The sequence below is a fragment of the Eleutherodactylus coqui genome, chromosome 7 (genome assembly GCF_035609145.1).
Source record: "Eleutherodactylus coqui strain aEleCoq1 chromosome 7, aEleCoq1.hap1, whole genome shotgun sequence".
Taxonomy (NCBI): Eukaryota; Metazoa; Chordata; class Amphibia; order Anura; family Eleutherodactylidae; genus Eleutherodactylus; species Eleutherodactylus coqui.
The window spans coordinates 222,292,071-222,304,493 of NC_089843.1; the positions used below are offsets into that span (position 1 = coordinate 222,292,071).

The 12,423-nt window shown below is 45.8% G+C and overlaps 1 protein-coding gene across 7 annotated transcripts in view; it reads right to left on the reverse strand.

Annotated features, from left to right (window-relative positions):
• Nucleotides 1–12,423, reverse strand: part of TCF3 (transcription factor 3) — a 105,690-nt gene that overhangs the window by 72,280 nt on the left and 20,987 nt on the right. For all 7 annotated transcript variants that reach the window (XM_066574485.1, XM_066574482.1, XM_066574484.1 and 4 more), the window contains exon 3: nucleotides 10,219–10,315. In XM_066574485.1, coding sequence (XP_066430582.1) covers nucleotides 10,219–10,293 — 75 coding nt within the window. In that variant the 5' untranslated portion in view covers nucleotides 10,294–10,315. The remainder of the gene's footprint in view (nucleotides 1–10,218; nucleotides 10,316–12,423) is intronic.

Sequence of the window (12,423 nt, forward strand, 5' to 3'; positions counted from 1 at the left end):
GAAGCAGGACAAAAACTGAAAGCCAGGAGGAGATCTCATCGCCATACAATTATAGAAAGAAAGAATTCCCTGCGGCCGAGCATCTTTCTAGTCACGGACACAACAGAACATAGGTTACTATTTGGGAGTACAAGTTTATAACCACCTTGATACTCTCCAGACCAGAACGAACATCAGAGGTGGATTCATGCATCAGTGGAGAATGAGAACTCTATAGCAGAGATAACACTCCGGCCTGGTGACCCCCTAACACCAATATACAGACCAGAAAACCTTCACATCCCCATCAGCGGATTAATCACTCCTCTACTCATACTGTTCTGGTAGTGTTTTTAATACACTTGGTATTCTTGAAGCCACCAGGGATTCCTGGTGGAGCAAAGTTGAGGGGGGGTCCTGATTGGCTGCACAGGGTGTTAGGCAGCAGGTCCTGCAAGGGCACTAAAGATGAATAGAAAAGCCATAGAGCGCCTGGCGGCGCTGCAGCTGCCCCCCCCCCCCCCCCCCCCCCACCACTGTAGAAGTGCTGCACGCCATCGGCAGCAGGGAGGCCAAACCGAACTGACTGTGGTTTCCCGGGCGTGGTAGTCACTGACCACTGATGCGGCAGGCGTAACAAGCTGACAGCCGCCAGCCGGGAAGGAGGCATGAGGCAGTGGCCAGGAAGGAGAGTGGGGCGGACAGATGAGTGGCCGGCCGGGAGCATAGCATGCATGGCTGAAATGGTGGCTAAGACAGAGCACACACGCGGCAGTGTCTGCATAAATTTGTCCCAGTGCTGCAGACTTAGCCTGAGGGTTACTGTACTTCTTAGGCTTACATTATGACATGTGAATGCTGCCATGTAACAGCGGTAATAATGTAAGCCTAAGAAGTATAGTAACCCTCAGGCTAAGGCTGCAGCGCTGGGACAGATCAACCCACACTGTGCTGCTAGGACCTTCCAGCCTTGACCCTATCCGGAGCTGGGGGTGTGAGAGGGGCGTTCCTCCTGTCAAACCCCGAGCTTCTGGTGGCGTCAAGCTACAATAATACCTAGTCCATCTAACCCCGGGGAAAGAGAATAGTGTTTGCAGATTTGTTAAGTTCATTTGAATAACTTCACTTTGGCTTCCTGCTTTAGCTTGGTGAAGTATATTGTACAACATATCCAAGTGGCAGTCAGAAAAGTGGCAAACCAGAACATAATGAACTGAGGGAAGCAATTCTTAAAAATAGGGAAAATCTAAATATGCGATTACCAAAATATTGGTTGTGCCTCACTCAACAATTCAAGGTGTTATTTCAGAAATCTACATAGACACATAATTGCTATTGGGAAGCAAATGGATCGGCTGCCAAAAATTTCGGCCCGAGAAAGAAGAGTATTGCACGGGATTGTCCAGAAACATTGGCGAGCGTCAATTGCTGCAATTTCAATCAAGTGGAATTCCATTACCGGTAAGAAAGTCAGAAACAGAACATGTAATAGAGCCAAAGGCAGACGGCCTTCTACAGGGCAACGGAAGAAAAACACCTCACAAGCCTGCACAACACACGCATTGGGCGCCAGAGAGCAGCCGAAAACAAGTAAACCTAGCGAGCGCTTGGGTGAGCGCTGCAGCCCATCATTCTAGCAATCAGTAGGACCCCACTGATCGGACGGCAGACCGCTCCTGCATGCTGTAATATACATATTAACTTCATGCTTAAGAAATTGCTAATAAAATCATCAGGACAAGTAATTTTATGCGTTTCTGTTGAGTAATTCCAAGGAATCCAGAAAGTGCTTTCCCACCCAAAATAAAAGCTGGGGAACGTGCGGGTGGCAGGGAAATTGGATTAGAAAGGGTTAAAGGGGTTTTTACCCCAACTTAAGAGGGGGGAAATACAAAAACAAAACCTGCTGAAAACCCATATATAAGGTGTATACCACCATTGTTTACAGAGATAATCCATTTATATTGAGCGCATGAAAAGGCAATACATTAACCTCAAGGTGACATGCATTACATATAGGAAGGATAATAATGTGCTCTTTGAGGAAATTTTTTCTACATTGGGGCTTTCAAAGTCCCATAATTTTTTTTTCTCCCCCATGGATGAATTTCTGCGAAGGCTCATTCACAGACTGAAGGAGTCAACAATGCGATGCAGTAGCAAAAAAAAAAAAAAAGCCAACACACACAATTCTGGGGTGTATTAAGAGAAGCATAGAGTCTAGATCGCGTGAGGTCATTATCCCCTCTACTCTTCCTTAGTCAGACCTCATCTGGAATACTGGGTCCAGTTCTGGGCACCCCACTTTAAAAAAGACAAACTGGAGCAAGTTCAGAGAAGAGTTACCAAGATGGTGAACGGTCTGCAAATCATGTCCTATGAGGAACGGTTAGAGGATCTGGGAATGTTTAGCAGAAGAGAAGGCTGAGAGGAGACTTAATAGCTGCCTACAAATATCTGAAGGGCTGTCACACTGCAGAGGGATCAGCCCTATTCTCATCTGTACAAGGAAAGACTAGAAGCAATAGGATGAAACTGAAAGGGAGGAGACACAGATTAGATATTAGACAGTGAGGAGGATCAATGAGTGGAACAGGTTGCCACAGGAGGTGGAGTTTTCCTTCAATGGAAGTGTTCAAACAAAGGCTGGACAGACATCTGTCTGGGATGAAGCTGAAAGGGAGGAGACAGATTAGATATTAGAAAAAAAACTTTTTGATTATTCTTCTTTAGATATTCCCCCTCTTTCCATTTGATAAACATTTTTCTTTGTTCATCCATCCTGGTCTCTTTAAATGCTTCCCATTCTTCCTTCTTTTAGGGATTGGTAACGGTTGTGCTTTGAGAATCTCATTTCACAATATTTCCCAACCTTCTTGGACATTTCTGTCCTTAAGAACATCCAGCCATTGGATTCTTCCTTTTTCTGAGTCCATTGAAATCTGCCTTTCTGAAATCCAACCTTGAGGTCTGAGTCTTCTCAGGTCTTCTTCCCCTTGTTATTCAACATCCAAGGATATCATGATCACCGCCTCCTAAGGTCCCAGCCACCCTTACTTCCTCCACCATTCCCTCCCTGTTGGTAAGAATTAGGTCCATGATAGCAGATCCCCTTGTTTCCTCTTCTACCTTCTGGAAGATAAAGTTGTCACCAAGAGCGGATAAGAATCTGTTGGATCCATTACTTTTACCTGAGAGATTCCCAACAAATGTCTGATGGGTAAAATCCCCCATGATCACTATGTTGGGCTTCCCTGAGAGCTTGGCCATCTGATGTAGAAGGAGTTCCTCCATATCTTCTGCTTGTCCAGGCGGCCTATAGTAAATGCCTATAATGGGGTCCTTTCTGTTGTTCTCTCCTTGTATTCTTACCCAAACAGTTTCTACAGAACTCCCGGCTCTGAAGCTTGAATCTTAGTTCACAGCATCTTCTGCAACCCACTTTCTAGGTTTCTGTGCCCAGAGGAGCTCGGCCTTGTTTCTACATGGAAGGAATGGCTTTTTGGCAGCAATTCTTCCATGACAGCCACTTCTGGTCAGACCTCTCCGAGCAGTAGAGGAGTATCTGGGTCCACTGGTTTCTGCCAGTTCTGAGCTGATGGCACTGTTACATATCTTCAGATTTTGAAGCCAAGAAATCATGATGCATCTTTCATCTGTTGCACTCCAGGTTTCCTTGGCCAATCACCGAGTCTGCGGTCCTCAATGTTGCCTATTTCTTTGTAGTTCTTCAAAAGAGCTTGAAACCCCAGTCTGCTTTGAAATCTTTGCCTGGGAAAGACTACTTCGTATCTTGCTGTAGTGCTCAGACTTCCTATGATGTAACCTGTGACAGGAAACTGTCTTCCACAACCTCCCCTTTGTAGCAGTTTGGCTGTTCCTCACCCAGCTGTTTGTTTCACTTAATGACTGTAGTTAAACCTACATATGAAAGTGTTGATCATTATCACTTGTTCAGTATAATTGGTTGATCATACACCTGACTATAATCCTACTAAATCCCTGACTTTGTGCAAGCGTACCTAGAAGAGTTTAACCCATTAAGGACCAGGCACGGTAAATATACGGCGCCTGGTCCTGGGCTTAAAGCACCGCCGATAGTTAAATTACAGCTGCACTTTAAGCCTCCTGCCTCGGCAATCAATTAGAGGCAGGACAGGTTATCAGCTGATAACCCGGAGAAGCAGGAGGGGTTTTTAGCCCTTCCTGCCTTTTCCTTCCCTGAGTACACAGCGCTCAATGAGCACTGTGTACTAGAAAGTGAAAGTTCACTACGGGAGCCCGGGTTGTGAACCAAAACCATACATACTATACATTACAACGTCCGAAACAGAGGAACCCGTTTCCAAACTTTATTTTAGCATAAATATACTAAATTTAAAAAAAATAAATAAATTTTTTTTTAGCATTTTATCCCCAACAGAAAAAAAAAAAAAAAGGGAATAAGATATTAAAATCGCCCTATATGACACGGGGGGGGGGGGGGGTTGGGAAGAAAGAAAAAAAAAAAAAAAAAAGCGCAGTAAAAATAATTTTGATAGCTAAAGGAGACAAAATTGGGCAGTAAAACCGCCACATGGGTAAAATCCCTAAAAAGTGTCTGGTCCTTAAGGGGTTAAGCTGTTTTAAGGGTGGTCATACAAAATATGAAAACAACATTTCTCTTTTCTTCAGTTGCTAACACTTGTTAATTAACAAACTATTAACATACAAACACCACACTTCTTTGTGAAAGCATTCTTACTTTGCAAAAGTTTTAAACCGGTCTGGAAACCATGCCGCCCCGTGCGGTATGTGTATATATGTATATGCAGGTTATGGGAAACAATGCCGCCCCGTGCTGTATGTGTATATATGTATATGCAGGTTATGGGAAACAATGCCGCCCCGTGCTGTATGTGTATATATGTATATGCAGGTTATGGGAAACAATGCCGCCCCGTGCTGTATGTGTATATATGTATATGCAGGTTATGGGAAACCATGCCGCCCCGTGCTGTATGTGTATATATGTATATGCAGGTTATGGGAACCAATGCCGCCCCGTGCGGTATGTGTATATATGTATATGCAGGTTATGGGAACCAATGCCGCCCCGTGCTGTATGTGTATATATGTATATGCAGGTTATGGGAACCAATGCCGCCCCGTGCTGTATGTGTATATATGTATATGCAGGTTATGGGAAACAATGCCGCCCCGTGCTGTATGTGTATATATGTATATGCAGGTTATGGGAACCAATGCCGCCCCGTGCTGTATGTGTATATATGTATATGCAGGTTATGGGAACCAATGCCGCCCCGTGCTGTATGTGTATATATGTATATGCAGGTTATGGGAACCAATGCCGCCCCGTGCTGTATGTGTATATATGTATATGCAGGTTATGGGAAACAATGCCGCCCCGTGCTGTATGTGTATATATGTATATGCAGGTTATGGGAAACACTGCGCCCCGTGCTGTATGTGTATATATGTATATGCAGGTTATGGGAACCAATGCCGCCCCGTGCTGTATGTGTATATATGTATATGCAGGTTATGGGAACCAATGCCGCCCCGTGCTGTATGTGTATATATGTATATGCAGGTTATGGGAAACACTGCGCCCCGTGCTGTATGTGTATATATGTATATGCAGGTTATGGGAACCAATGCCGCCCCGTGCTGTATGTGTATATATGTATATGCAGGTTATGGGAAACAATGCCGCCCCGTGCTGTATGTGTATATATGTATATGCAGGTTATGGGAGCCAATGCCGCCCCGTGCTGTATGTGTATATATGTATATGCAGGTTATGGGAAACAATGCCGCCCCGTGCTGTATGTGTGTATATATGTATATGCAGGTTATGGGAAACACTGCGCCCCGTGCTGTATGTGTATATATGTATATGCAGGTTATGGGAACCAATGCCGCCCCGTGCTGTATGTGTATATATGTATATACAGGTTATGGGAAACAACGCCGCCCCGTGCTGTAGGTGTATATATGTATATGCAGGTTATGGGATTTGTGTTTTTGGGAAATTATGAAGCTCTATAAAAACCACTTTTTGCGACAATACGCAATAAACGTTAGACCGCCAACTTAATACACCCTTGGGGTTGTGTCACCCGCAGCATTTTGCATCTAAACCCCCCCTCTTTTTCAGTGTTTTCAGTGAAGACACAAGTGGCGCGATGCTCAGGACCTCAGATGAGACCCCCGACCGCATGTGCTTAGGGTTAGGATGCTTTCCTCCCATGGGTTTGTGTCTGCTGTAAATACTCCTTTACACGGAATATCATTGATATGAACCACTGGATCGGGTGACTATAAGCGGTAATGGTTGGGTGTAAACGCGCCAACGACTGCACTACGGATGGTACTTGTTTGCTTCTCTGTCATTCCGTGTATACGGGTGTGAGGACCGCCGCTCGATGTTTGCCAGTCGTTCCGTCTAACAGGATAAAACTATATTCCAACCTCAGTGAACTATTGGCGGTATTTCCAGACTCCCCTGACAGACTAACGAGGACTGAATGAGCCAACTTCCCGTGTAATCGGATGTCAGCTGAAAGCCGCTCGTTCCAATGACTACTTACTTGGGGTAAAAGGATCCTTTATGCATTTGTAGGGTTTATGAGGAGTTTAAAAAAAAAAAAACCAAGTAATTCGAAAAGCCATTCCAGACTCGTATGATCTTAGAATCCCGCGACTGTAAACATAAGACACCAGTAAAACAAAGATACACAAGCAGGTACGGCAGCGTGCCAAAGCATGCCCTAAAACTGCCAGCCAGAAGTGGCGCACTAAGGAAAGTAACTAAACAACGACAATTACTTGTTTTCTTCAGAAGTACGCTAGTAAATGAAAGTATGTCTGAAAGACGCAAGGAAGGCCTCACTGCCGCCCATCACCCCACGACAGCTGGCACTGGCATCTGCAATAACACGGGTTTCTTTGGTGACACATTTCACAATCCATTCAAACAAAAGCAGATTTCAAGGAGCAAATTCCAGACTTTACTTCCTTAAATTCCACAAATCAGCCAAAAGTAGTAATTAGGAGAAGGCGGTCGTACAGAGAATACAGAGGGAAGACATACAGCTGTAAGAGCAAGCACCCCGCACCACCGGGGGCAGCAGACGCAGTACAGGTAATATCTGACCACCGCTAACATAATGAGAGAACGCAGGGACAACGATACAATGGTGGCAGCGCTTCACACTTGGATACATATGGATGGTAAGCCTTTCATTTAAACACAAAACCCATGCAAGTCAACAATGGTGCTTGAAAGTTTGTGAACCCCTCAGAGTTTTCCATATTTCTGCTTATTTTTTTACCTAAAACTACATAAGATTTTCACACAAGTCCTAAAAGTAGATAAAGAGAACCAAATCAAAACAAAAGAATCAAGAATATTGGACTCGGTCTTTGGAGGGAAATGATCCAATATTACATGTCTGAGTGTCAAAAGTATGTGAACCGTTGTAGCAGATAATTTGAAGGGGTTTTCAATCAATGGGATGACTCAGGTGTGAGCGGCCGACCTGCTTTACAGAACAGGAATGTATCAAAGTCTGATCTTCATACAGACGTTTATGGAAAGGTCCTCACGGCACAAACACAAGATCTCGTCAGACCTCAGAAGAGTTGTTGTTGATGCTCTTCAGGCTGGAAAAGGTTAGAGAACCATCTCTCGAGTTTGTAGTCCACAGACAGACTGTGTATAAGGCCTCCTTCACACGGGAGATTGTCGCGTTGCTACAAACCGCATGTGTGTGAGGCCCGTGCTTTCCTATGGGTTCCTTCACACATGCAATGTTTTGTAGCCTGCAACAACCCGACACAAAAACCTCACAGGTCCGGCGATATGCCCGCGACACACGAGGTTTGGCAGCCCACATTTCCCCATAGAGCCTTCCTATCTGTTGCATCGCATGAAAACGCAGTTTTTGTGCACTGTGATGCAAGTTAGACACTAGGAGAAAGCTATAATCTAAACCCTAGATGCATACAGCACCTTTAAAGCACCGTCAGTCTGGCTGAGTCTTCTTCCCGGGTCCCAGCAGCGTTTTTCTTTCTCACCTTCTGGCCAAGGATTGAAAAATCCCAGCCTCCTGGAAGGTCTGGCTGTGAATGGCTAAGCGTCGGCCAATCACAGACAGCGCTCAATGAACCAATCACAGCCATTCACTGAGTGCTGGCTGTGATTGGCTGACGCTTAGCCAATCACAGCCATCACTTCCAGGAGGCGGGGATTTTTCAATCCTTGGCCAGAACAGAAGAGAACGACCAGTGCCAGAGACGGGAAGAAGCTGAAGTGGAGCCACGGACAGCACTTTTAGGTGATGTATACATATTTTTCTTCAGCTACAGCCTATTTTCGGGGTAGGGCTTATATTTCAAGCCTTCCCCCCACCCTCCCCGGAAAATCCTCGCATGTGGTGCTACAAAGTCAAGGTATCACCGCAAGATACCGCAGCAATATTGCACAGACCAGTGATGTGACATCGCTGCAATTTTCTTGCGGTGATGCAGTGTCGCCCATGTGAACAAGGCCTAAATGGAGGAAATTCAAGAGCATTACTACTTTCCCCAAGAGTGGTGGGCTATTAAAGATCACATCAAGAGTTAGGCATATAATAGTGTAAGGGATCATAAAGGATCCCAAGGTAACCTCTAAGCAACTAAAGTCTTTTCTCACATTAGCCAAGTTTAATGTTTGTGAGTTGACCATCAGGACAATGAGTTGACAATGGTGTGCATGGCAGGATTGTATGGGGAAAGAAGAAGAAGAACACTGCTGCCTGTCTGCTGTTCAGGTTTACGTGGATAAGCCAGGAGGCTACTGGAACAATGTTTTATGGAAGAGATCAAAATAGAGTGTTTTTTTGCTCAAAGAAGCGGCGTTCTGTTTGGAGAAAGAAAAACACTGCATCACAGCATAAAACCGCATGCCCCCTGTGACACAGTGGTTGTAGGATCATGGTTTGGGCCAACCGCATGCCCTCTGTGACACAGTGGTTGTAGGATCATGGTTTGGGCCAACCGCATGCCCTCTGTGACACAGTGGTTGTAGGATCATGGTTTGGGCCAACCGCATGCCCTCTGTGACACACAGTGGTTGTAGGATCATGGTTTGGGCCCGTTGTGCTGCATCTTGGTCCAGACAACTCATTATACAAGGAAACTGTCCGGACATCTGTCCACGAGCCGAACCTCAGGAGACCGCGGGGCATGCAGCAAGACAACGGCCCAAAGTACACAAGGCATTAAAGAAGGGTGAAAGAAGAAGAAAGTCAGGCTGTTGGAATGACCAAGTCAAAGTCCGGACCATAATCCTATAGAAATGTAGTGAAAGGACCCGAAGTGCGCGGCTCATGGGAGGAAACCCGCTGACAGAACAGAGCTTTATACAGAGGAATGGACTAAAACTCTTCCAGGCCGACGATCAGGACTAATCAACCATTAGCAGAAACGTCATCACGGCACTAAGGGGGGGGGGGGGGGGGGGGGGCTACAACCAGATACTAAAAACAGCTCACATACTTCTGTCACTCACACATGTGGGATTGGATCATTTCCCTCAATAAAACAAGTGACCAGGTCTGATATTCGTGACTTATTGGTTTGATTTTAGAACTTGACCTGATGTGGTTTAGGTCATATATGGTAAAAGCAGGAATACAGAAAATTCCAAAAGGATTCCCAAACTTTGAAGCAACAATATAACCAGGTAAACATTGGCAACAAGTCTGAACATTGCATGACAAGCATCGTATATGCCTGCAACCAGGAAACATGGGCAACTTCTATTATTTAGTTACTATTCCCTGTACTAAAGTGAGAAATTAAGAGCAAGAGTATATTAAAGGGGCTGTCCGCATGGGAGACTTTAAAAATGTACCCAGAGTTAGAACCAAAAGCCTCGTACGTACCTGTCCCCTCCCCCAGCAGCCCTGCTCCGTAGCCCTCCCAGTCTATGTAGGAGCGGCTACCATCAGAGGCCATAGCAGTCCGGTAACATTCTCCTGGCATCATGGCTCCCAGAACCAGAGCGGCGGCACCAGAAGAACGGCACACGACTTCTGCAGCTGTTCCTCAAAGGCCGGAGGGACCGCGGGGGCGGATGGAGAAGTACTGCTGCTTTCACTGCTTTAGCGGATTTGGATCCATTTTTAACAATATATCGTCACACACGGACAACTGCTTTAAAAGGGAACTTCATAGTTAACCACTTACCATGCTAAAATCCAGAAGGTCACTTAATTCCTTGTCTGTGCCCACTGCCATTCTCTGCTGTGAATTCATACTCATCCAGTTTTTAAAATGGGGTGCCCTAGTTTAGAAATAGAGAAACATTACTAATTTTATAGCAAGAAAATGGAGACAAATGCAAGATTTACATGAAGGCGCGAACCATTCTACTATTCTAGCGCGAGTCCGGCCTCGGCTCGCACGGCTCAGATTTTTCAATCCATGTTAATTCACTTGTCAGTTCTTGAGCAGCCAGATGCGGATGGGCCCCACCGACGGGGCCAAGGTCATCTGTCTGAGAATCCACAGCAGACATCGGACACGCCGCTTCCTACTCTGCTGCTCCCCTCCATTCCTCCCCGCTGGCAGCCGAACCTTTTCTCTCGAGCGGGCAGGTACTCGCTAAGGGCAATGCTCGCTCATCACTAAATGCAACCATTCCTTATGAGCAAAAACATTCTAAGATCCTGATGGGGTCATCAGACGTACATAAACAACATTTTACCAGGATCTCTGCCGCTCCCAACCATAACATCGGCACACACCTTACAACCGGCGCCCAAAAGATGATTCAACCAACTCTTCCTTCTGACCCTCCAGGCACCTACTCACATACATGAGGGAAGTCGGGGCCCTTTTAGATGGAACCATTTGTTCAGACCAGCCAAAGTGAACGTGAGATGTTCAGTCTAAGCGCGAGCGAACCACCGGACTGCGCAGAAGAATCGTTGGCGTTTTGCTAGTCATTCATTTTCTGCAGGCTGCTCCTTGGCTTATCGCCCGCTCTCATGCCGCCCGTTCAGACAGCAAGTCTATCGTTGGCTCGTTCACACAGGAATCAGTCGGTCCCTGTATAAGCGACGGAGAGGGACTGAACAATGGCGGTTTAAAGAGAACGAGCCGATGATCTTTACGCCTGCAGAAAATGAGCGGTTCTTATCGGCTGTTCGCCCGCGTTGGACTGAATAATCATCATTCACTTGTGCTGGTTTTAACGATAATCGTTATGTCTAAAAGACGATTAGATGGAAGGCTGGCTCGGCTGAAGGAGGCGAAAAATCACCCGACACACATTGCAGAAACCCCCGCGCCCCACGGGGCAGGAAGCACTCCGGACACCATTGGGGCATTTCTTCATCCTATAAAGCATGTACTTTGGGGGATCATTGTTGGAATACAAAGTTTAATTTTAAAAAATGTTTGCACCAGGCGTCTCCAAAACTTCTAAAGGTAAAGACTTCAGTCTCCATAGAAGAGGAGTCGGTGAGCTGGACCGCTCTCGCCATCTCCTGCACCGCTCTCATCACCTCAGAGCAGAGATGTGTCAGTCCAACATACCGACAGACCTACAGAGGCTCCCATAATGAGAGCCGCTTCCTCACCTGCGTTAGGGCTCAGATCAGAGTTTCCAGCTCTCCGCTCAGGTTTTGGAGAAGGTGAGGTAGGGGGCTCAAAAAAAAAAAAAAACAGACTGCAGATGGAAAGGCCTCCGTTTGCTTCCGTTTTTTTTCTTTGGATGGGAAAACGGCAGTGTGCAGCATTCGGTTTTGGGTTTTTTTGGATGGAGGGGGGGGGGGGCGGAAAAATGATGAAATAGAAGCAAACTGAAGCCTCTCCATTTGCGTTCTGTTGTTTTGAAAACCTATTAAAAATCAACGGGGTTTCAAAAAAAAAAAATAAAATAAAATAAAAATATGGCTACAAATTTTCACATAGTAACCAGACAAACATTTAAACCTTATTGCAAAAAATAATGAGCCAGCCCAAAATACATGCATTTAAAGTGAAGAAAAAGAGCGCCCATACCCCTTAAGACCTGCAATAGGACGGTCATTGTTTGGAACAGTCTTCTAATCTAAAGGGGAAAAAAAGGCCCAGTGCACCTACTTGTAGCTAAACATGTACGCCAACCTCGGGTTCATAACCATCTAGGGGTTCCAAATCTCATAATAATGCAGTCACCCATAAGCTGCTCATTTCCAAAACGCCCCATTCTGAAAATATTCATTCCTCCGCCCTCGTTGCCCGGAAAAGCAGCCATCTTTCATCTTCAACTGGTGGCCGGGATCCGCGGAGCGCATGCCACTAGCTCCTCGCCCATCCATCACTACTTCTGTACTTGGCCAATTCTTGCAATAGAAAGGCTTCTTGGCGGCGCTAACCGGGACTTCCTGGAAGGGGATATCCCTT